This window comes from Cotesia typhae, unplaced genomic scaffold (assembly GCF_013202065.1).
Source record: "Cotesia typhae breed Kobodo isofemale line unplaced genomic scaffold, CoteBio_Ctyphae contig_44, whole genome shotgun sequence".
Classification (NCBI taxonomy): domain Eukaryota; kingdom Metazoa; phylum Arthropoda; class Insecta; order Hymenoptera; family Braconidae; genus Cotesia; species Cotesia typhae.
The window spans coordinates 2254923-2279092 of record NW_027423753.1 but is presented as its reverse complement, the minus strand read 5'-3'; the positions used below and the strand labels follow the sequence as shown (position 1 = coordinate 2279092).

At 30.1% G+C, this 24170-nt stretch overlaps 3 protein-coding genes across 4 annotated transcripts in view; all 3 read left to right on the top strand.

The window, feature by feature from the left end:
- Nucleotides 1-231: 231 nt before the first annotated feature.
- Nucleotides 232-2071, top strand: LOC141528636 (putative cytochrome P450 28d1). The gene has a single exon (XM_074244793.1). The coding sequence runs from the start codon at nucleotides 246-248 to the stop codon at nucleotides 1746-1748; it is 1503 nt and encodes a 500-aa protein (XP_074100894.1). The 5' UTR covers nucleotides 232-245; the 3' UTR covers nucleotides 1749-2071.
- A 2750-nt stretch (nucleotides 2072-4821) lies between these two features.
- On the top strand, nucleotides 4822-6946 carry LOC141528799 (annexin A8-like). Its single transcript, XM_074245029.1, has 5 exons — nucleotides 4822-4979; nucleotides 5442-5985; nucleotides 6093-6257; nucleotides 6369-6547; nucleotides 6704-6946. The coding sequence occupies exons 1-5, from the start codon at nucleotides 4959-4961 to the stop codon at nucleotides 6812-6814; spliced, it is 1020 nt and encodes a 339-aa protein (XP_074101130.1). The 5' UTR covers nucleotides 4822-4958; the 3' UTR covers nucleotides 6815-6946.
- A 14704-nt stretch (nucleotides 6947-21650) lies between these two features.
- LOC141528525 (LIM domain only protein 3) overlaps nucleotides 21651-24170 on the top strand; it is a 71504-nt gene continuing 68984 nt past the window's right edge. For both annotated transcript variants that reach the window (XM_074244612.1, XM_074244611.1), the window contains exon 1: nucleotides 21651-21787. The gene's annotated coding sequence lies outside the window, so the exon portion shown is untranslated. The remainder of the gene's footprint in view (nucleotides 21788-24170) is intronic.

Below are 24170 nucleotides of genomic sequence, written 5' to 3'. Positions count from 1 at the left end.
TTTTTATGCAATTCGATAAAATTACTTAACTATCAAATAATCCACAAGAATTTTTATTTCATTTCTGCTGACATTCAAAGATAACACTAATCATATAAAACAGAATGAACTTATAAACTATACTATTAATTATTCCACACATGCAATCAAGTGACGCAACAGCGCAAGATAACAAACTCCTTGCAGCAAAACATCAGTCTTAAAACTGCCTTAGAGTGAAACACACTTTCTGATAATCATCAACCATGACTTGGACAGTGAACTGTCTGATAACTTTGGCCTTAATCTTGACCATAACTTACAAATACTTCACACGCAATCACAATTATTGGAAAGAGCGAAGAATCCCAACAATCTTAGGAGCGCGTCCAGTTTTCGGCCACATGCTGGAAGTGTTTGTACTGAGAAAGAATGCATCAACAAAGCTGCACGAAATCTACAAAGCATCCAAAGCAAGCATGGTGGGATTCCTGGACATGGAGAAGCCGGTTCTGTTGGTCAGACACCTGGAGCTAGTGAAAACGGTGATGCTGGCAGAGTTCAACAGTTTTAGCGAGCACCCGCCTCTGGACCCTGAAGCAAATCCCTTGCTAGCCATGGATCCGTTTTTCGCAAACGGAGAAACCTGGAAGAACACTCGCGGGGTGTTTACAAGCGCATTTTCGTCCAAGAAATTGAAATTCATCGCAACAGTGGCCAGAGATGAGTGCAAAAAGCTGGTAGAGTTCATTAACGGAAAGATTGCTGGAAACGGTGATAATGGAATTGACGTCAACGCCAAAATTATGTTTTCCAAGTTCACAACTCAGGTGGTGGTCAATGTGATATTCGGTATTGACGGTAACGCGCTGGTTGACGTCGACCCGCCCAAATCATTTCGGAAGATGATGGACGCAATTTTTGAAGTTAAAGTTTCAAGCGCCATCAGACAAAACATCATCATGTCGATTCCGTTCTTGAGCAAAGTACTGAAGGTAGGTTTCGGGCCCTCCTGGGTCTATGATGCGTTCACGAAAACGACTGACGAAATCCATCAGGTCAGGAAGAACCAGTCAATCACTCGCGAAGATTTTCTCCAGCACATTATTGAATATGAAGCTGATAAAAAATATGGAGACATTGTTGCTGCTCACGCTTTCTCGTTTTTCATCGAAGGCTACGAGACTTCCAGCATGACCTTGAGTGCGATGGCTTATCTGCTTTTGAAGCATCCGGACGTTCAGGAAAAGATGCGCAAGGAAGTGCAAGAATTGGTGGAAAAGCACGGAGAAATATGCTACGATGCGGTCAATGAGATGAACTATGTGGAAATGGTTATTTTGGAAACTCTGAGGCTCTTTCCACCGCTAGGAAAGCTCCAGAAAGTTTGTTCAAAGGAAATCACTCTTGAGGGGTCTGATGGATTGAAGTGCACGCTCAATTCTGGAGACTATGTTTGTGTTTCGGCGACCGGCATCCACAGAGATCCTGAGATTTGGAACAATCCGAATGAGTTCAATCCTGAGAAATTTAAGAAAGATTCCGCTGAAAGGCTGCACAAGTTTGCTTTTCTGGCGTTTGGCGATGGACCGCGAATGTGCCCGGGCAAGAGAATGGGTATTACTCAGGTGAAAGCTGCCATTGCGACTATTTTGATGAACTACGTCATCAAGCCCTCCAAGAAAATGATCGAGCCTGTGGAAATTGATCCGAGATATTTTTTGACAAGTGTTGTTGGAGGCTTTTGGGTTAAGTTGGAACATTTGTGATTTGGTTTGTGTAATTTGCTAGTTAATTATTTCATTGGTTTTTTTTTTTTTTTTTTTTTTTTTTTTACTTAAGACCTTGACTCTTGTTATGATTCTACTCAAATGGATCCTAGGTACTTTTTGACCGCTGTTGTTGGAGGAATTTGGGTGCAGTTGGAATGATTGTAGTTGGGTTTCAAAAAGGTGGGGATTTAGGAAGTATCAGCCATGATGGGAGGGGAGGGGAGTAAAATTGATGAGATTTAGATAAATAATGATCATGGGATTTGTGTAAATAAAATATGTCAATAAAAAGTATATTATACTGGTTATTTTTAAAAAGATTCATCGGAAAATTATCTTTCTTACAATACCTTCTAATTTTTTAATACACATACTTTTAAAGATCCTTTAAAATTACCATCAAAAATTATTATAGTTATCATCTAAGCTAATTTAAATTTCACAAAAAAAAATCATTATCCTTGATCGTAATTATTACTATCCTCAACAATAATTAGTTATCAACGGTTGCAATTTTATTTTAATTAAAAAAAAAATTGAACTCTAAAAAATTAATAAATATAATTTTTGAATTATAAATTATAAACTTTATTATAAAAAGTTTGATTAAATGTTTATTTATTCTAATTACAAAATTACATCATTTTTAAAATTTAATTAATTCCGGGTTAATTAAAATTAAAATTTAATCAATTAATATAATTAATTATATAATTTAATTAATATAATTAATTAAAAAATAAATTTAAAAAAAAATTACAAAATTGATGCAAAAAATTTTACAATAATAAAAATAGTCAAAAAAAAGCCAAAAAAATTCTTGTATAATGCAATTTTTATTGCACCCTAAATTTCTTGAGTTAATTGAACCCTAAAACACAGGATAACTTTCCACAAAATGAATTAAAGCCGCGGAGAGAGTAATATAATGTAGCTGTAAGAGAAATAGAGTGTCTGAATGATAAAGAAAGCACGAAAGCTTTGAGGACAGTAAGTATGTACGGTATAAATTCCAATGGGTATAACTGAAGTAACAGTCTCTCGTTACTGCCACTGTCAAGTCCCACTTATCCAACGAGATTTCCACAGACGATAAAGCGATCCAAGATCCGACCCCAAAAACTTATACATGTGTAAGAAGAAATACTTAACTTTCCATTTCACCGACGATACTTTTGACATTTGTCGTTTCTATTAAGCTCCCTGGTGCCTTTAGTTAACGATTACTCAATTGGGGATCACTGACTAGACACTGAAGACTGCTTTCGATTACGCTCTTTGTTTATGTCTCAAATTCGTCTGCAGACTCACTTTTATTCTTTTATTTGTTTACGAGTTATCATAAAGAACTAAACTCCCAGTCGGTGAGAATTTTTAGTACTCTATTTATTTGTGTGTTATCAAATTTTTCATTTGAACTCAAATTATTTTTTTGCTTTGTTATTATCATTATTTATATTTTTTAAAAATTCAAATTGTAAAAATAGTGACTATAAAAATGAATTTTAATTCAAATCAATTTATCTCGGTATTTATTTTTTTTTAATTCGGCCTCATAATTTTATTATCAAGACGATAAGAAGAAAAAAAAAAAAAAGGGGGGGAACTTAAAAACTATGATATACAATTAACTTAATTACATCTCTGTTAATGTTTCTATCGACTAGAAAATTCGAACTCATCAAACTTAATAGAACGATTGATATTATCAATTATGATTACAAGCTATAAAAAATTAAAATTGATTTCTTTCAGTCATTTTTCGTCAACGTGACTATAAATATTAAATTATACGATCCATCTGTAATTTTACAAGCATGTCTCAAGCAATTTTCACGGTAATTTTTATTTAATTAAAGAATACAATTTTTTTATTTTAAAAATGAAAATAATTGATTTTTCAAAAAAAAAATATTTAAATTTGAAAAAGTTTTAATGTATCAAAAGTAAAAAATAACTAAAATTTATTCAATAATTTCCGACTTAATGTGGATCAGACATTAAAGCAAAGTAAAAATAAAAGCTAAATTTTTAAAGAGCTGTCGGAAATCGCTCGGAAGCTTCGGGAGAGCCGGAATATTTTTAGCGACACATAAATTTTTTAGAATTTTTTGTAAATTTAATAAAAAATAGTTTTTAAATTAATAATTACTATTTTTTCTAAATCCCAGCATTGAAATTAAAATTGTCATCATTAAAATTTATAATGTTAATTTTTATTCATGTAAATTTTCGGTTAAATATTATTAAATGTTTTATTTGAATTTGAATTTTTTTTTTTTGCATAATATTTTTGTGAAAATGTAAATGAAATAGTAATAATAATAAATGTTTTAAAGATTCGAAAAATATTTGTCTTTTTATTCAAAAATATTTGACTCCCGGAATTCTAGTTTGAAAAACAATCATGCTAAAATACGACAGCAGTCGTAAATTAAATTAAATTATTTAAAATAAATACTACTATTGATAACATATAACTTTCGTAACTTATGACATTGATTGAAAATGCATTTTTGAACGATTGATTCATAGAATTTTTATTGACGTCAAAATATTAGATATCATTCATGACAATATACTCTAATGCGCTTACATTTAGAAATGAGTCACCGAAATCACTCAACAGCTTGTGTAATTTAAATGTTCATTATATTTCACCTGAGGCTTCTTGAGAGAAGGATTAGTGTTCGTGTAATTTTCAATTATGTTAATCACTTTCTAGAAGGAAATTATTTATTTTTTGTTAAATTTTCGAGCAATTCCCTGTCAAAGTTTAACATAGTTCTCTGCAAATGAAATTTCCACACAGAAAAAAAAATTAACTGGATCGAGTAAATTTTGCTTGATTCAACAATTTTTTATCTTGACTTTTTTTTTTTCAATGCGAGTGTACATATTTTGAGAATTTATGTTTATTATTATAATAGGCTCATTGTAAGAAATAATAAGTACTGGAATTTTCCTCCCGAACCTTGTCGCAGCTTAGAAGTACTTAAAAAAGATGACGTGGTATATTACTTAGGCTCTAAGAAATGAGTATCTAATGATTGACTGATTACATACGACCCTTAAGGGGAGTGGGGGAGTCTCATGTAGTATTACCTATAATTACGGGCCCAGAAAACTCATTCCTCCGAGAAACTTCTTACTGTTAACGTGCAGAAATATTAAGTTATACAATCCGACGAATTTTATACAGCAAGCATGGCTAAATCGACATTTTCTGTAAGTTTCACAAACTATTTTACTAAAATTAATTTATTTATCAATATTTTCATTAATTACAACAATTTTTCTTTAAATTTTCAAATTTAACATTTTATCCACATTTTTATTTTTTAATTTCATTAATTATCAAACACACAAATAAAAAAATTTTTTAATAAATATTTTTTAAGGAAAAAATTATATTAATTAATAATTTACAATTATATTTAGAACTGACTTTGTCTCGCTTGGAATTTTACATTAATAATTTAATTTACTAATTTTTTTTAAATTACAAAAATTTTTTTTTTTTTAATTTAGAATCACAAAAAGTATCAAATAAAATTGCAACAAAAATTTTATTTTAAAAAGTCCAAATAAATATTTTTAAAATAAAAAAAAATTAATTAATTTAAAATGTTTTCCTTTTTATTTATTTATTTTTATTTATTAAAATAAAATTAATTTTAACAATTTCAGCTCCTAGGAATTTATCTGCTAATCACAATAGCTACTGCCACCATCGTTATTGAGCCCATCCCAGACAAAAATGTGACCAGGCGCTCGGTCGTGATAAATTCCATCAAAAAATTAGGAGGCGGTGCCTTAGACGTCGTTGACGGTGCACTCGATTTCCTTGGCAATCTTTTCGGCGTGAAGCCTAAGCCCTCAGCTCCTGTACCAGTGAATAACATGGATAACCTCAGAAAGGCAATTTCGTACCAGGACGCCAAAAAGGTTTCAGATCTTCTGCTAAGAGACAACTTCTACAATCGCGAGATCATCGCCACTCGTTACCTCCTGACATCCTGGAACGACATAAAAACCGACATTAAGGCCAGTTTCAGCGGAGCGTATCGCGATCTTTTGCAAGCTTTCGTCGAGGACAAGTACGCGTTTCTTGCCCAGGAACTCCACGACGGAATTTTTGGAATATCTGATGGAAACATCTACGCTGGTCTGGACGTCCTTTGTAACCCTCACGCAGACCAAATCGCCTCAATTGTCCAAGCTTATAGATCAAGTGAGCAATAATTATTTATTCTCATCATCTATTTTTTTTTTTTTTTTATTAATTATTATCACACTGTAAAAAATTTTTGTATTTAATTTGAATTTTTTTTTTTTTAGAATTCGGACGTGAACTCACAAGCGATTTAAGCTTCGTGCCTGACCCGATGTTAAGAGCTTCATTAATGCGATTCGCTCGAGGCCAGAAAATTAGTCATTTCAGGTTTGATCCCACGATGGTCGAATTTTCTGAATACTCACGAGATCACGCCTACTACAATGAACGTAAGTGCTAAGATTGATCCTAAATGAACGTAAGATTGATCATGATAAATAAATTTATATATCTCAAGAAATAAAAATTGACAAAAAATTCTTTGTTTAAAATATTTACAGTTGTGTGCACCACAAACGGGCCTAGATTTTTCTCCGAACGTCTCCACTCATCTCTGACCAACGGCGACTACCGTGGCCTCACACGTCTTATAATCACACTCATTAATCACGATGACTACGAAACAGTAATGTCTTATTATCAAAACGAATATGGACAATCACTAATGGATTCAATAAACGTGAGTAGTTTATAAATAAATAAAATTTTGCTTTATTGAATAATGAATTTTATTAAATTGCATATTCTTATTCTCTTAATAATACAGACGATTACTTGTTTCTAAACTGATAAAATTTTTAATTACTAATTAAATTATTTTTCGTTGATTTTATAGTTCCACACCGACGGTGCCTACAACTATGCTCTTTGGGTGATAATTGACACGGCCTCTTCACATAAGTTGGTCATTACAGACGGCAGACCTTATATCTTAGTCAAAAAATAATCCGAACTCATTAGTTTATCTAATGATTTTACACTGATTTATTTTATTTAACAAAAAATAATATGACTTTAAAAAAATATAATGTACAAGTAAGATAATAAAAATAATTTAATCCTCCTTTTTATAATAAAAGCTTAATGAGTGTTTATTCACTTACAATTCCATCGATTAATTTATTTTTCAACAAGTTATGGACTAGGAAGAATGATTGGGATATTTATCAATTTATTTGATTATAAAATATTTCAAAGTGGTAGACTCTCAGATTTTGTTGTTGATAATAGTAACTTAATAATTTATTTATGATTATTTTTCTATTGCGCTTGTTCGGAGGCTGAGTCATCGTTAATTACTTACAAGTTTAGGCAATTATGATGATTATTCGCCTAAGACCTTTTGGAAATAAATGAACAATATAATTTCTTAATAGTAGATAAGTACACTTAATAATAAAGTAATTAGAAATTATTTGATAATGTAAAATAAAATAATAATTTTCATGTGATAATTAAATTAAAATTAAAATTATTATAGAAATATGTAATTTTATTTTATAAAAATTAAAAAAAAATTTTTAAAGAATATTTTAAGATGAGCTCACAGCGACAGAGCTCCAAAAAATTATTATTATAAATTTCTGGTCTAAATTCTAAAAATTTCAGATAGTAGCTAGTATAATCCAGATTATAATGAGTATAATCCAGAATATCACTCAATATAATCCAGATTATAATTAGTATAATCCAGAATATCACTCAGTATAATCCAGATTATAATGAGTATAATCCAGAATATCACTCAGTATAATCTGGATTTTTTTTAGCTACTATCTTAAATTTTTTTTTCACTACAGATATCACTGAGTATAATCTGGGATGATATCCAGTATCATCTTGTTTATTTTATCGGAAAGTAGCTCGATCTATTTTTTATCTTTACCACAATCGTAGACAAAATGAAGCATGCAAAAGAAAAGGAAATAATAAAAGTACTGAGTAACTTTTCTGGGTATTATTCGAAAGTTTATACACACCGTCTTAGATAGCAATCCCGGGTACAAGGACTTCACCCTCGGTATGTTAATTAACAGTATAAGCTTCTGGGGTGCAGGAAACCTTTCCACCTCCTTTTATACATAACTAATTAGCGAACTTGGTATTCAGAGTATTTTCTTCCTTTTGCTCGATATACTCCCAACCATTTGTTAACCAGCCTACTAATTTTGAACACACACTACCCCCTCCTTCCTCTTATCTCTACTTTCGCCGGCTTTTTTTTTAGTTTAATAACCTCCGCATTTGAGATTTTTTTAACTTTAATTTTCGAGAAAAAAATTTTGGAATAAGAAACGTTAATATTAAATTTATAAAATCAAAATAGATTTTAATTAATTTTTAAATTATTATTTTAAAAATAAAATTAATAATGATGATTATTGAAGATTAATTATCGATAATGATATTAGTTTAATAATTGAGTAATAATTAATTAATTTAACAAAAGAAGGATTATTAAAATAATCCAAAGCTAATTGTACGTACAAAAAGTTAATTATAAATATTAAAGTCATAAATGCCTGTTAGATTATGAAATAATTAAATTAATAATGATATTTCGGGTGTAGAGCAAAACAATTAGCGTATTCGTTAATTATCTGTTGGTGAATAAAACATTCAATAATCTATTATGCATACATATATTTAATAAATACGTAAATGTATATGTATATGTGAATATGTGTAAATAAATACATGAACGGGATGGACGTATATAAATAATAAATAGAAGAACGTGCAAGAGCACTCAAACTACCGACGATTAGTTAGGATCGATTTTATTACCAGCCCGATAAATAAGTGAGGGTGTTTCAAGCGCATTTACTCACCCGATCGCACGACGCACATTGTTTACACACACAATAAACGTTAATAACCTTTTGTGAGGCATTTAATTTAATCCTGTCAATTAATATTTTTAATTTTTATATTTTATTTTTTTAATTTATTTGGAATTTTTTATAATAATAACAACTAGCAACCTTGCAGTATAAAATAATAAATAAATAATTAAGTAACATTTTATATCAATCAATAATTGGATTTGCATTTAATTAAATCAAAAATTGACTCAGAAAGTTCCCTTATGAAAGTCAAACTCATTAATTTTAGTTTAAAAAATAAATTTTAAAAGTTAACTCTTTAGTAGGGAGAAGATTTAGAGACCATACGCCATCTGTTGGAGTTTTTCAACACTAAATTTTATAAATAAATTATTTATGGCCATATTAAGTCATATATGGGCATACTATGATTTATTAAGACATATCAAGCTATGTGTTTTGATATACCCATATATGGCATGATATATGGCCAATTCTATATCAAGGACATATATGGCAATTTAAAAAAATTTTTTCGTGATTAGAATAATTTATTTTCTACAATTTGATCAAAATATTATTTTTATTTTGTACAATAAAAAATTTAAGTTTTGTTAAAATTAAATTCATGCAAGGAAATTTTTGAAAAAACTCATTCTAAGTAACTCCAATAATAATAATTATAATAGTAATAATTAATATAATACTATATTAACCAGTATCAAAATATAGACTCGAAATTAGTACAAGAGAACAGTGACAATCATAGGAGCGTGTATAACGACGTAACATTCTAGCGTATATTATTAACGTGTAATTGAATGCCCGTAAGCTTGCACTGGGAATATTCTATTGTGTGAAGTCGCGTGCGCGCCGCAAGTTAATTAAGAGCCTCTAATGAACCCGCCCGCGCAAACGACGTACTCTTACCTCTTGCCTCTTACCTCAGCTTCTATACCAACACCGCCGGCGTCTCAATCGATTTATTTTGAATCTTACATTGAGCTACCCGCATTCGTCTTTTTTTTTTTTTTTTTTTTACAGTTAATTTTAATAAAAATTTACAATCCATTTGTTGAAAAATAAAGCTAAGATTTGTCACCAAAATAATCCAAAAATCAGACTTAAAATTTCGTCTCAAAGTAAAAGAGAACCCGTTAAAGTACTAACCCCTTTACGTTATTATACATCATATAATGTAAGACTGAAGTAACAAAGCCAATGAATGCACAGAGACAAAGACAACGGTATTACTAAAGTTTATTATTAAAGAGAAGATAAAATTTTATTGGATATTATTTTTATTTAATAATCACCCCATCGACGTCCTCGTGGCTTTACAAACAGTTAAGATTAACTTTTATTGGAGTAATTAATTTTAAACCGAATGAGAACGAGAGGAGGAACAAAGACCGATAATAATAGTGACAAAGAGGGAAAATAACTAAATAAAAGTCGTTATTCCACCCTCGAGCTTCTCCGCCTCTTATTTATACTTTATACTATTCCATCGCGTTGTATTGTTCTTACCTATTGATGCTTTCAAGATACTTTTTGTTAATAAAAGCTTTCTGTTTTGTTTATCAGTTTTTTTTTAATTAAATTGTCGAATTAGCAAGCCGAAATTTTGAAAAAACTTTTGATTATTCGAAAATGTGATTAATTTATTCAATTTTTAGTTAAAACTCAGTCTTTTCTTGGTTTTTTTTTTTTTTTTTTTTTTTAAATTACAAGGGTTGATACGTCTGCTGATAAATTAACCAGATATTAAAAAATAAATTTTAAATTGACTATTAAAGTTAATTTTCTTTTTAATTTACATATCATTGGATAAATTAATATTTATTAAAATAAATAATTTAAAAAAAAATTTTTATTAATTTTTCACTTTATTATTTTTTATCGGTAAAAATTTATGGTACTTTTTCATAATTAACTTGTGAATAATTATTAAATGAATTGTAATTAAATCAGAATTCATACAGTAAAATAAAAAATCATTAATTTGGATTAGGTATTGACTTATAACAAATTAAAGTCGAAAAGTTAAATTGCAGAGATACAGAAAGAAAAAATCAAAAGTATTAAGTGAGTTATAAATAGTGGGATACGTGTAAGCGAGAGTAGCAATATGGTGGCTGTGGAGTAAGCTGAGGTCGACGCAATTAGGGGTATTAATTAGCGGGTACTTGATGCCTCATCTCGATGCATCCCTCTCTTTTCATCCCGCTCTAAAGTGCGCCGGCATTGACAGGGCAATACGGACAAAGGCTCGTACGGCTAATTACATGGTTTTATGTCATAACAGGGGTGCGGTTCCCAGCATCGCCCTCCTCAGCGCTTGTTAATCATGAATCCTAATTTTAATTAACTTATTCTGCTGAAAAATCCGTTGATTTGAGCAATTGCAATTATTTTAACGCTGAAAAAAGTTATTGGTTCTTGAAAAATATTCTTTTGGAAATTTTATTTATGCTCCATCGAGATTTTTAGTTTGAATTAATTTATCAATTGAAAAAAGTAAAAAAATTTTGCGTTATTGGATCAAAAAATTTTTTCGTTAAATATTTCACACTTTTTTGCAAAATATTATGGAATAAAAAATTATTAACTGCTCAGTAAAAAATTTTGCGTCAAAAGATTCTGTGTTAAAAAATTTTGTTAAATATTTAACTCTTTTATATGTAAATTTAACATTTATTGTGTTAAATTAATACAAAAAAGTATAAAATATTTAACACAAAATTTTTTGACGTCAAATTTTTTCCTGTGTATTTAACATAAAATTTTTCAATACAACGATGTAAAATTTTTTACCGGGCTCAATCAATTTCATTTTTTTTTTTAGGATACACATTAGAGTTTGTTGATTTTAATAACATAAGTATCGAAAATGTGAGTAGAATTAGCCGTATTATCACAGTAGGTGGTGGTGTACTATATCAATAGTATATACTAGTAGTTGTGGCAACATATGCTCAGACAGAGTCATTCAGGCGTTGCATGAGTTACCATCGGGCTTTTCTCTCGTACTCACAGCTATATATTACCACCCTAAACATATACATATATTAGAGGACGACACCGGGGCTTCCGGCGGGTCGGTCTACCGCACTCGTTAACTGCGCCGCAACACGTTAACCCTCCGGCGCGATTACTAAATTTCATTCTCAATTCTCGCGCCTTCGTACGTTCCTTCTTGCGATATTTCTGGCATATCAGTCCGCTCGGGGATCAAGAGGGCCAATAAAAAAATTATTAAGTATTGACAATAAAACCTGTCAGTTGCCAACAGAACGACTCCAGTCGATATTATATGTGACTCGCGTTCTGTTACATATAACATATTATATATTATATACATCATATAGGGAGCTAATAAATGTACTGTATACTCAAAAGTTATGAGTTCCGACGAAACATATATTTGGACAAAAAAACATTGAAAAGTTTGTAAAACACAGGCGACATGTTGTGAGGATAGGTGCTGTAACTTAGAACCTGGTCCAACCGGTAAAAACTCAGATTGGGGTGACCTCTTGTTTTCACACATCGGGGCTCGAGAGTTTATCGAATTGCTTATAGAATAGAAAACATACCACATGTTTTTTTTTTTTTTTTTTTTTTCAATCTTGCTAAATCATTTTTGATTAAATAAATAGGGAGACATTTTTGCTCTTTTTCTTTTATTTTTCCCATAATTTAAATTTAAAATTCAAAAATAAAATTTTATTTTTTGTATTGATTCTGACTAAAATATTAGAGATTGAAAAAAAAATTATAAAAAAGCTTTTATTTCAGATAATTTAATTTTCGACAAATTTTTTCGTAACTTTGGCTCTTAAGATAATCAGAATTTTAAAAATAAAGACTTGAATTTTTAGGATAAATTAAAAAAAAAAATTGTTTTTTTTTTATTAAAAATTTTTATGCTTATAATAATGAGAGAAGAAAAATTAGTGATCTTCAGTCAGTGAATAAAAGCCAGAAGCGGTAAAAAAACGAAGAAGACGCGATGCAGTAGTGGGCTAATTCTCTATTCAGTAAAGCCCGCGTTAATTAATCTCTATACCCAATTAAACATAAAACTCAACTAAATTTATCTTTATATTTATATTTACATGAAGAGAGATGGCCCATTTATACCTCTTCTGGTAGGTTGGAGCCTTTTCGGGTTCTCATTCACTCAGTAGGCATGCACAAGTGTACTAAAGAGTGGTCGTTAAAAACCCCGGTAATTATTATTTCATCCCACTTAAAATGTATATTTTTTAATAAATATAATACACCGTTAAACTCGAGGCATAAATAAAAAATTAAAAGGTCATAAAAATGCATGGCTCGGTGAATGATAAAAATTTAAATTTATGATAAAAAAGTAAACCGTAATAAGAGTAAGAGATTCAGTAAATTATAATTAATTGGACAACTTAGAGGGCTGGATACTCAAAACCCCTTTGCTTTGATAACTTAATTCTCCTCATCAACTAACCAAATTAATGGATTTTATTTAAAACCTCGGAGAGTAACAACGGATGGAAGCCCGACTTAATACAGCCGTACAGTATTAAATAAAGTTTTTGGTTTGTTACGAGAATTCATTGGTTCGTTGAGTAGAATAAGGCCCATTAAATAACCGTCTTAGGGTTAAACAATTGATGATTGTCTTGGGCGAGAGGATCTGACTGTGAGGACGAACTCTGGGGATAGCAAGGAAAATCTTGGGGAGAGATAGATCGCAAGACAATGGAAAAGGGTTCTGTTACTTCTTTTCCAATTAAAATTCAACGCCCGTGGACGCAGAGTGTAATTGGTCGAGATCTACTTAACTGGGAGAATATTACTACCAAGGAGGGTTCCGAGAAACTTTTAGATGTGTGGATAGGATAGTATCTCAAGAAAATTTTTAATGGAGAAAAAATTAATGAAAATATTCTACAAATAATTTTAATTATCTTTATCAAAGTATTCCGTTCTTTGAAGTCAATTAATCAGTAAATATTTCTTTAGAAAAATTTTTTGACTTCCTTGCCGAGTAAAAATTATTTTAATATTTTTTTAAGACGATTTTAAGACTCTATAATAATTTTCCGGAGCTATCTAATTTTAATAAAAAATTCGAGAACGAAATTTCAAAAACCTGCTCTCAGAATTTTTTTATTTTTGGCGTCTTAAAAAAGTCTTAAAATAGCTCATTAGTTTTTTAACTTGAATGTAAAAAAAAAAATTATGGAAATTTTTGGTATCTTTAATATTTGACCCAGAATTTTAAATATTGAGAAAAAATTAATGAACTATTTTTATTGTTAATTACAATAATAAAAATAATAATTACAAAAAAAAATCCGAGAGAAAATTATAAATAACAAAAAATTGTGTTGAAAAAAAAAAAATAATTTTAAATAAATATAAAAACATATATATCTAAATGAAAAATGTTCGAAGACACTTGTGCCGCCACGCGACGGCGCAAGTCTTAACTACGAAGCAGACTCTTGAGCGGCGCTTTTCAACCCCTTAAGGCACAATCAATTTTCTTAGCTGTAACCGACCAGTGCCGTTCCTCGGCTCATCAGCGGGATTTCTTGCGTCGATCAAAACGTTACGACCTCAATTCTCCCCTACAACCACATCGATGATGACAGTCTTGGAGTTTAGTGAAATTTTTCAAGATCTCTGATGAAAAAATAAAAAATTCACGTTAAAAAAGGAAAATGTTAAGTTTAAAATGCGGAAAAAAGTATCCAGCAGACGAGTGTGTAATGTGTGCACACGTGGATATTGGCAAAGTTTAACACTCATTCGCATAGTTTTAAAGCTCTTGGCGAAACCCTCCTAAAAGTGACGCTTTATAACGGAGGTAGGTCGAAGAATGGGAAAAAAAAAAAGGAAAAGGGCTCGCACCTTTCGCTATTCTTAGTCGAAGTGAAAGTGAAGGAGAAGAAAAGGTAATAAGTATCGAGAAACACGATCCAGGAGTAACTTTTAAGAACTCTGGAATGGAGACGAGGGACAGGAGTACATTGTAGTACACTGCTCTGTTCGCTTCCCGGTTTTCTGTTTCGATGGTTAAGACACCGAGTGTGAGACGGACACGAAATTACGAGGGTGGGCTTGTAGTTTATGAACACGAGTCACATAAATTGTTGCGGCTCTTTAAGAAATTGGAAAGGCACGTGGGAAACAGCTTGCGTAGAGTGCTTAAAAACTTTTTACTTTTTTTCGACGATTGTCAAGAGTAATGGATTTTAAAACTCCCACTCTATAAATTATCACTGAAGTGATAAGTCTATTGACACTTCACTTGATCAATTTTGTTACTCAAAAATTTGAACAATTTTTTAAATAATAATAACATTATGAAAAAAAAAAAAAAAAAAACCTGGTTTTTGTTTATTTAATTTTCTTTAAAAAAATTCTGCACAAAATTTAAGTAAAATTTTGAATGTAGGACTCAACAAAAAATTTATTTTTGGGAAAAAAACCTTTTTTCACATATTCTTCTGTAATATTATTTGACTAAGTAATGAATCATTATTAATTTAATTTATTTTGGCCAAGTTTCAAATTTTAACAGATTTTTAAAACACAAATTTTCAGTTTTTCTAACATTTTTTTTTAATTTTTTTTCAAATAAATATGTTTTCTAATTTAAAAATTAAAAAAAATATTTGCTTATTTTCCTTAAAGTTTTGGAGGTATTGATTTTTTAAAATAAAAAAATTCTAAATGAATTGAAAAAAATTTTAATTCATTGATTAAATTAAATTGTCGATCAAACTTAAAAATTTACAAATTATTCAAGAAGAAATTAGAAAATTTTTCTTTAATTTAATTTTTTTTGACACACTTTTAATCAGAATAAAAAAATGACAAATTTTATCAAACATATATTCACTGTAAAAAATTTTCCAAGATAATTTTTAATCAATTGAATTCCTTTGGAGTAAATTTTATTTATTAAGAAGTCGTTAAAAATTTTTTTCAATGTTTCAAAGTCAAATTCAAAATTTTAAAGAAGTTATTTGCAGTATTCGTAATTAATTTTGTATTAAAAACTTGTTTCAGCTAAATAAAAATTTATTTTCGTCTAAAAACTCCTTACTCTATTATATTTATCCATTTATCGACAATATAAATATAAATATAAATAAAAAACATTAAAAATTTGGGATTAACCAGATAAGCAAATTCCCATGTGAAAACATTCCCCTCTCAGGTATAATCTTCAGCAACAAGATATTACATTTGAATAAATGTCACCGGGCGATAACCACCCGGGCAAAATGAATACGAGTAGGTATCGGAGGCACGATCGGGATAAATATCCCACGGGAAATATTCGCTAATATCGATCATATCGTTGATCATTAATAGCCTACTACTGTGTCGTACTTCTAATGATATTCAAATATTTTTTCATAGTATAACTTTTTTCATAAATATTTAGCGATAACTTTAAATTTAAACTTCCAGCATAAATTCATTCCGGTGAATAAATAAATAACACCGTCCTCGACCACGCAATTAAATGTAAACAATCGAGTAAAATAATTAATTGAGGATAAATACCAGGCATATTTTCCGATCCATTATTATCAGAGCATGGTGAATTAATCGGCAACCAAATCGGGGGTGAAATAAAATTTCGATTTACCCGAGTTGCTTCGCGTTTAATATCACCCATTTATTTAACAAATTACGAGTCAAATCTGCACATTTATCCATATGTATATATGTATACATGTATTTTTATAGATACACTTCTCCCTCTAACACGCTAAATTTATCTCTCACATGCGTAGAGTGATAATGAAAGAGGTTAATACAAATAAAGAGAGAGATTAAATTTTTCTTTCAAAAATATATACACATATATGTATTTATAACAACCACTCAACGCAACCACGTCGACCACTGTTTACCGCAATTATTATATGTAAACTCATATTTCGTAATTGCCAAATATTGCCAATTCGAGATAGATACATATGTATATACAAATGAATTCCATTAACGTTTGTTTATTCTCTTTTTGAGCTTCATCCACAGTCAATCGTCGTATTAAACGATTTTTTTCTATTTCATTCCGAGTTTTACAAGAATTTTAGATTAAAATTTTTTCTTTGCGTATTTGGTTAGTAGTTTTTACCAGAAATTTTTTTTTTTTTGTTAAATATTCGAATATTTAAAGTTCAAATTCTCGTGTAGAAAAATTTTCATCATGAATTTTATTTTTTACTTTCAATTTTGGAGCAAGTATCAGTTTATTTAATTTTTTGTTTCGTCTATAAACGCAGGTTTGTTTATCATATTTTTTTTTTGAGCAAAAATTGGTTCAGTAGTTGATTAAATAAAAAACAAAAGTCAGGTAAACTCTTTTAAAAAGTCAAAAATTAATTTAAAATTGTAAATATAACTTATTTATAAATTTAAACTTTCTAGTAGTGAGAAGATTTAGCAACAATGCGCCATCTGTTGTAAATTTTCAATACTAAATTTAATCTAAAAATTATTTATGGATATATTTAACCACATTAAATTCGATTTTTATATTTTTTTGCTATACATAATTGTAAAAAATAAAAATATGTTTGTAAATTATTTTATTTTTAATATCGTGTTATTTTTCTGCATGTTTGATCTTAAAAATATAAGAAAAAATTCTTATTATAAAGACAAGAGTTATTCCGAATAACTGATAACGCAAACCATGGGCAATTAATCAGAATAGTCGCGGCATATCGTGTCAACGACGTAGAGAAGGGTCGCGTCCACATAATATGCTATCCAACAGAGGAGATACTGGGCGATAGTTAACCAGTGACGTCACGAGTGTGACGACATATGGTCAGACAGTAGTTACGGTCCAAGCTCGGACATTGAGATTGTCACGCCACCCGACACCCTCGCTGGCCACTGTGGACCGAGCTATCAAAATTTGCATGGGCCTTTGCTCGTCCAGCGGGTGCTCTTAATTAATTCCGTCGTTGTCATCGCAACTACATATCGTGACTCTAAACTCTGTACAGATATGAATATGGATGTTTATACTTACACGCTGAGAATTTTGTGACAACGTGCATTATACGACAAAAAAAAGTTACACACAATTATATATATGAACGTCTTTCTGAAAAAAGTGAAAATTATTTAAATTTATCATCGGGGATAATTTGTGAAATTTTTATTCAAGAAAATTATAACAATACAAATAAAAAATAACCAAAAAGAATAATCCCAGATTATACTGAATAAAAAAAATTTCAGATAGTAGCTAGTATAATCCAGATTATACTGGGTGATATCTGGATTATATTAATTGTAATCTGGATTATACTAGCTACTATCTGAAATTTTTTTTTTCATCACAGATATCACTGAGTATAATGTTGGATGATATTCAGTGTCATCTTGTTCTTTCTGTGGACTTGGATCTCCTTAAGTCAAATTAATTTTTTTTTCAATGCAAAAAAATTTTCCGACGGTAGAGCACTCACAATTTATCAATTTTTTAGCAGAAGTAATCCATATAATATAATACAAGCACCAAATAATAAAAAATTTAGTTATCACAAAGATATTAATTTTTGCGTGTGCGTCCCGACCGAAAAATAGATTTACAATGGCGAGTTAATTTTTATTGCTAGAATGCGGTTTAATTCGTTTACGAGCCCACTCGTTTTTGTTGGTTTTCCGTGCATGGATGCATTCGCGAGCCATCAACCAGTTAAACGACAGAGGAGCGGAGAGATCGGTGGGGAACTTTGAAAAAATAAAGAGTTTTTCATTCGGAGGGTGAAGGTGTTCTCTATATCCTACCCTTTATATATGTTAGTATCGTATAGTGTGTAGTAGATAGGTATAGGCCATATACATACACATATACATGTATGGCTGGAGAGGAAACCCCTGTTTGGTAGCAGCGGCGGGCAGTGCGTGGATTAGAGGCTGATTCAGGCGATCCAATTTAATTGGGCGATTAACGGCTAAATGCCGTTGTCCCTTCCCGTTGTCCCTTCGGCTCACGGATCGTCCCTGGGTGTCTGCTAGATGGAAAATATAATTCAACAATATTTATGGATGGATTAACGTTTAAATTACGGACAAGCCTTCGAGGTACCACTCAAATATTTCCTTTGGCTTTAGCTTTAGTTTCAGTTTTCCTTTTTTTTTAGGTTTTTTATTTACTTTTAGGGGCGATTTAGGAGAAAGTGACGCAGTACTCTGCAATTAGTAATGGATTTTTACGAGTTAAGTGGAGAGCAGTGTTCTGTCGCAGGTAAATCGCGAGAAGCTTCGGGTTAAAGGATTTTGGGTGAGATAAATTTTGGAGCTCAGATAAGGATTAGGAGAATTGATTTTCGGAGTGGGAAAATCTTGGACGAGTGAAAGTACTAATTGTTTTAAAGCTTTGAGAAAGAAATTCTCAATTTTTCTTCGTAAATATTACATGATAAGGTCGTGTCATTTTAATATAATTATTGTAGTTCGTATATAACTTTTTTTTTGTGTATAGAAAAAAAATTACAATCTATTCATCAATAATTTTTTATCGACGGAGAGAGGAGAGAAAGTGAAAAGAATAAATAAGATTTAACGAGGAATTAATAATTTAGTTTTGAAATTTGTTTGGTTTTCGGCAGACGAGATAATCGGGAGTGAATATTCGAGGAAAAAGGCTAAACTTTGGGAAAGTGAGTGCCGAGTAAGAGGTGAGGGGCCGATTGCAAATTTTAAGCTTGTTTAATTTAACACCTTGCCCGTGTAAGCCAAGCTTGAAAGGGAGACTCCGGGGCAACGAGTCCTGAAGAGCACAAGATCGAGGAGAAAGAGAGGAGACTTTAGAGGTTGAGAAACCGGAGGAGTTTAAACTTTTCGACGGCTTGCATCTCCACAATTCTCAGTTCCTTCTTCTCACGCTTCACATAACGTAGAGATAATAAATGACCATGGCTCATTTTTATTTTATTTAAAAAGCAAAGTAAATTGTCATGAAAAATATTTATAAATAATATTCTTTACAGAAATTAAAAAAAAAAATTTTAGAATAATTTTTTTTATTTATTCAAAAAACAAAATGTCATAAATATAAGTCATATTTAAATATTTTTTTGTTTAATCACATTAATAATAATTTACCAATTTTTTTAAATCTAGTTATTTACTCTAGTGAATGTAATTATTTAAAAGAGCGTTCGTATGTACTTTTTAATTAATTTAATAAAATTACTTGGTAATTGATATCTCGTAAAAATACAAAAATGTGTGCAATATAATAAACAAAATAACTGAACGAAAATATTGTAATTAAATATTTTATTATCGTGACATAAATTCACGTGTAACTAATGCAATTACACGAGATTAATATACGTTTAAGCCCCGAGCGATTATTAATTAACTGGAAACATGAAAATGTATATCGACACACACATATATTTATCCATAAATACACTCATAGTATATAAATTCCTAATTACATTTTTTCACGGTAACATTTTTATACCTTCCATTTGTGATCATAATTATAATTGTCATAATTGTTATTATTATTAAATAATAAATTGTAGCGACGAGTGTAAGCTTTTTTATTTAAAATAAAATTGAATATTTAAAGAAAATTTCTACTTATACAATATCGATTCTTGAAAACCGATATCTTACCTCTTAAACTTTCAATTATTTAAAAGAACACCTATCAATTAGCTAACATATTAATCTACACTCTATTTTATAAAGATAAAATTAAATCGGGCAGCCATTTAGTTGTAAATAATAAAATTATCCGTTTCTACTTTAGCCACTCGGAATAGAAATCTAAAATAGATGTCATATGTCAATGTATTTTTAATCTTAACTAAGCTTCTTACGTGAACGTTCTTCATCAATTAAGCTTTTAATATATTTTATTCCAATAAGAAAAAGCTTTATCATTTTTCAACTAAGCTTGTTAAAAAAAATTTTTTCTTCTACAAATTTTTCTAAGCAAAATTTACAATTTTAAATAAACTTTATAGGACTCTAGTTTTTAGAAGAAAAAATAAATTAAATTCATTTTTTCTGATATAAGCAACAAGTTTAAAATGTCATTTGTAAAAAGTATTTATCTATTGGTATCAGCTTTAAATAAAAACGTTAATTTATTTAGTGAAATAAATTATTATCATGTATTCCAGCTATTGGGTTATAAAAAGTGTCAAAAAAATTGCTATTTTTGCTTTTTATTTTAAATAAATATTTGTTAACAGTTAACAAGTATTCATTAATCATTAAAAATATTTAATAACATTTAATAAATAATTTATTAACCGTTAATAAATATTTATTAAATAGTATGATGTTAAAAAATCGTTTATTAATAATTTAAAAAGCTTATTTAATATAAAAAAAAAATTTTACGCAAGTTTCTAGAGAAAATAAACATAAAATAGACCTAAATGTGAAAATAAAAATTTTTGTATGATAAATATATATATTTTTTATCGAAAATTTGGACTTTATTATAAATTCCAAGCTTTTATATTTTATACTGCATTAATTAACTCATTGACAAATCTGCAATAATATTCTATCCATTAGTCCTTACCAAAAAAATCTCGAGTCCAAAAAAATAAATCGAATAATTAATCTTAAACAATCGACGCGTTAAAGAGTGAAACAAAACCGAAGAAAGGCTGCGCGTAGGAGGAGGAACGGGTTGAGAAGCTCCATAAGGCGTTGAGCTTGAGCTTTCGTCGTCCCGAACGGACCAACCTGGAAGACGGTACCATCCCCAGGTCGGGTCGTCACCTATTACCACCTTGGTCTCAACGCCGCCCCAAAAGCTCCAGAACCGCCTCCGAGCTTGCGCATAAAACGCCCATTGGCCAATCCGCGCTTGTGCGCGAGCTTCGCGAGTTCTGAACACCGAAACCTAGAGCAACGTACTTCTGCGAACAAACACCACGTGCATCGCGGCCCGGTCGCACGTGCGTTACGCTCGGGAGCTTTTCGAAAGCTTTGAAAATTTAAAAACAAAGTTCTTTTTTACGCAAGCTAATTTTTGTGGTGAATTATTTAACGGTGAAAGCTCGCGGCGCGTCAAAAAATTGGTGAGTAATTAATTTTATTATTATTATTTATTATTATTATGATTATCTGTTAATGATTATTATTATTTTTTTGTCGATTAAAAAATGGTTTAAATTATTAATTAAAAAATTAGAGAGTCAAAAAATAATCGACGGAGAATTATTGCCAAACGATATTCAACAGTTGGTCTTTCTTTTATCTTCAAAAGCTCAAAGCCCCTAAGTCACTACGGATACTTGCTCCCACCCTTACTTTCTTCCAACTTGAGCTTCCTCCCTTTAAGCTTTAAGCTTTTTCACGCTTACTCGCCCTTTTCAAGGACTGAGGATCGTGATTACCCTGATCACGGTTCAAGAGCTTTCGGAAATATTTTTTTAATCAACAATACTCATATTTCTGCAACAAATGTTTCTTTTTTCGTCAAAGTAATTAGTAAAAAAAATTATCACACACCCATTATCCAAGAAAAAATTATTTTAAGAAAATTAAGAGCCCGAAAAAATTTATTACCTCGCGTTAAGTAGGTTATATTTTTTTTTTGTCCATATTTGCAAGGAAAAAAATTTTTAAACTTTTTTATTGAGTTAAAAATATTTTTTAACAATCTTTAAAATTTTTTTTTGAGTGAAAAAAAATTTCTACAAACTTTTATTCGATGTTAATAATTTTATATAAAAAAAAAAAAAAATGGATAAATTTATCGAAATAAATTTTTTTTTTAATTATTATGACTATTGAAAAAAAATTAAGCTTTTTTTAAAATTATTATTCTTTAAGGATTTTTTTGGATGTAAATAATTTTCAAAAAAAAATAAATGATGTGAAAGGCCAATAAAAAAATTTTTTTAATTGCGATAAAAAATTTTGTACTTTGATAGAGTGATAAATAAAACAGAGAGTACGGCTATTTTGAGTTATTTAAACAGGACGGGTGAAAAATTAGCGAGGCAACATATTTAGAATGTGAACTGCCCGAGTGGAGGCAATAAATAGCTGGGGCGATTCGCGGCGGGTGAGTGTGAGGTTAAACGCTCTAGGGCTCGAACTCGAACGATTATAATTATAAACGATTATAATTATAAGTATAATTATACTTCTCTTTGCCCTATTGAAGGGAAAACACTCGTTTGTTTTATAACCGCTATTTTTTGTCGGTAGGTACTTTGTTTACTTTCAGGAAAATTTTTTACTTCTGATGTTTTGTCGGGTTTAATTAATGGCTCATTAAATTCCAGCAAATTTTTTTTAAAGAACTAAATGATGTACAAACAAAAAATTTTTCTTATTTTAACAGCAGAATAATAAAAAAATTATCAAAGTATGTGCGAGTAAAAAAAAGTAAAATTAATAAAATTAATTATAAATGAAAGGAGTTGTTGAGCATAAGTCGGTCGTGTAAGTGATTTGACGATAACGTTCGCCAAGTTATGGTATATATTCCAAGTTAATGATACATATCTCGTGTGTTATGTCTTGAATGTCTACCCTCCTCCCCCGCAGCCGTCTCGTCGATAACGTTGAAGTTGCATCGAATGATGGGCAGAGACGAGACAGGGCCGGGGTGGCGACGGGGCAAAGATATGAGAGGTTATACTGGCAATGGGCTGACGGGTGACGGGCGAGGGGTGTGGGTGGCAAATAGGCCTCGACAGCCGAAGCTTGGGCATAGCTGCAATGAGGCTGAGAGCTTGCGGTCGCATGCCACCAGCTAACCATGTCTGGCACACGTTATACTCCTACTACTTGCGTCTCGTGTAGTCTGTCAGAATTTCAGCAATGCAGATCAAGAGTTTATGGAGACTGATGTGGATGCGATTCGTGATGATATAGCATGATTAAGGAATTTGGCTATATGTCTTTGGTTAAAGTTTTTGTTGAAGAAAATTCTTTGTCATTAAAATTTAAAAATTTGAGTGTTTATAATTTAGAAAATATAAAATTATTTATTATTATTATTATTATTATTATTATTAATTTTTATTTAAAAATTAAAAACTTAAATAAATTTGTTAACTAATAAAAAAAAAAAAAAAAATCTAGAAAAATTTTTGAATTACGTGAAATTTACTTGAATCAATAATAATTTCTTAATTCAAAAATTTTTTTGCTTGATTCAAGTCATTTTTTTTAACAGTACACAAAAAAAAAAAAACTTCTTTCACAAAGAAAATTCTAAGGAAGACAAAAGTTATTTTGGAGCAAGAAAATTCACCCTCCAGTCAAGAAATTTTTTGTTCCAGTGTATATCTACAAAAAAATAAAATAAATATAGATAAGCCAGAGTAATAATTTTCTTCATTATATCGCAACTCTACAAAAGAGATCATTGAATTAAACCTTGTAGTGGACCAACAACAGTGAATGTCAATGTCAGGAAGAAACAAACCGACGGAATGTTAAATT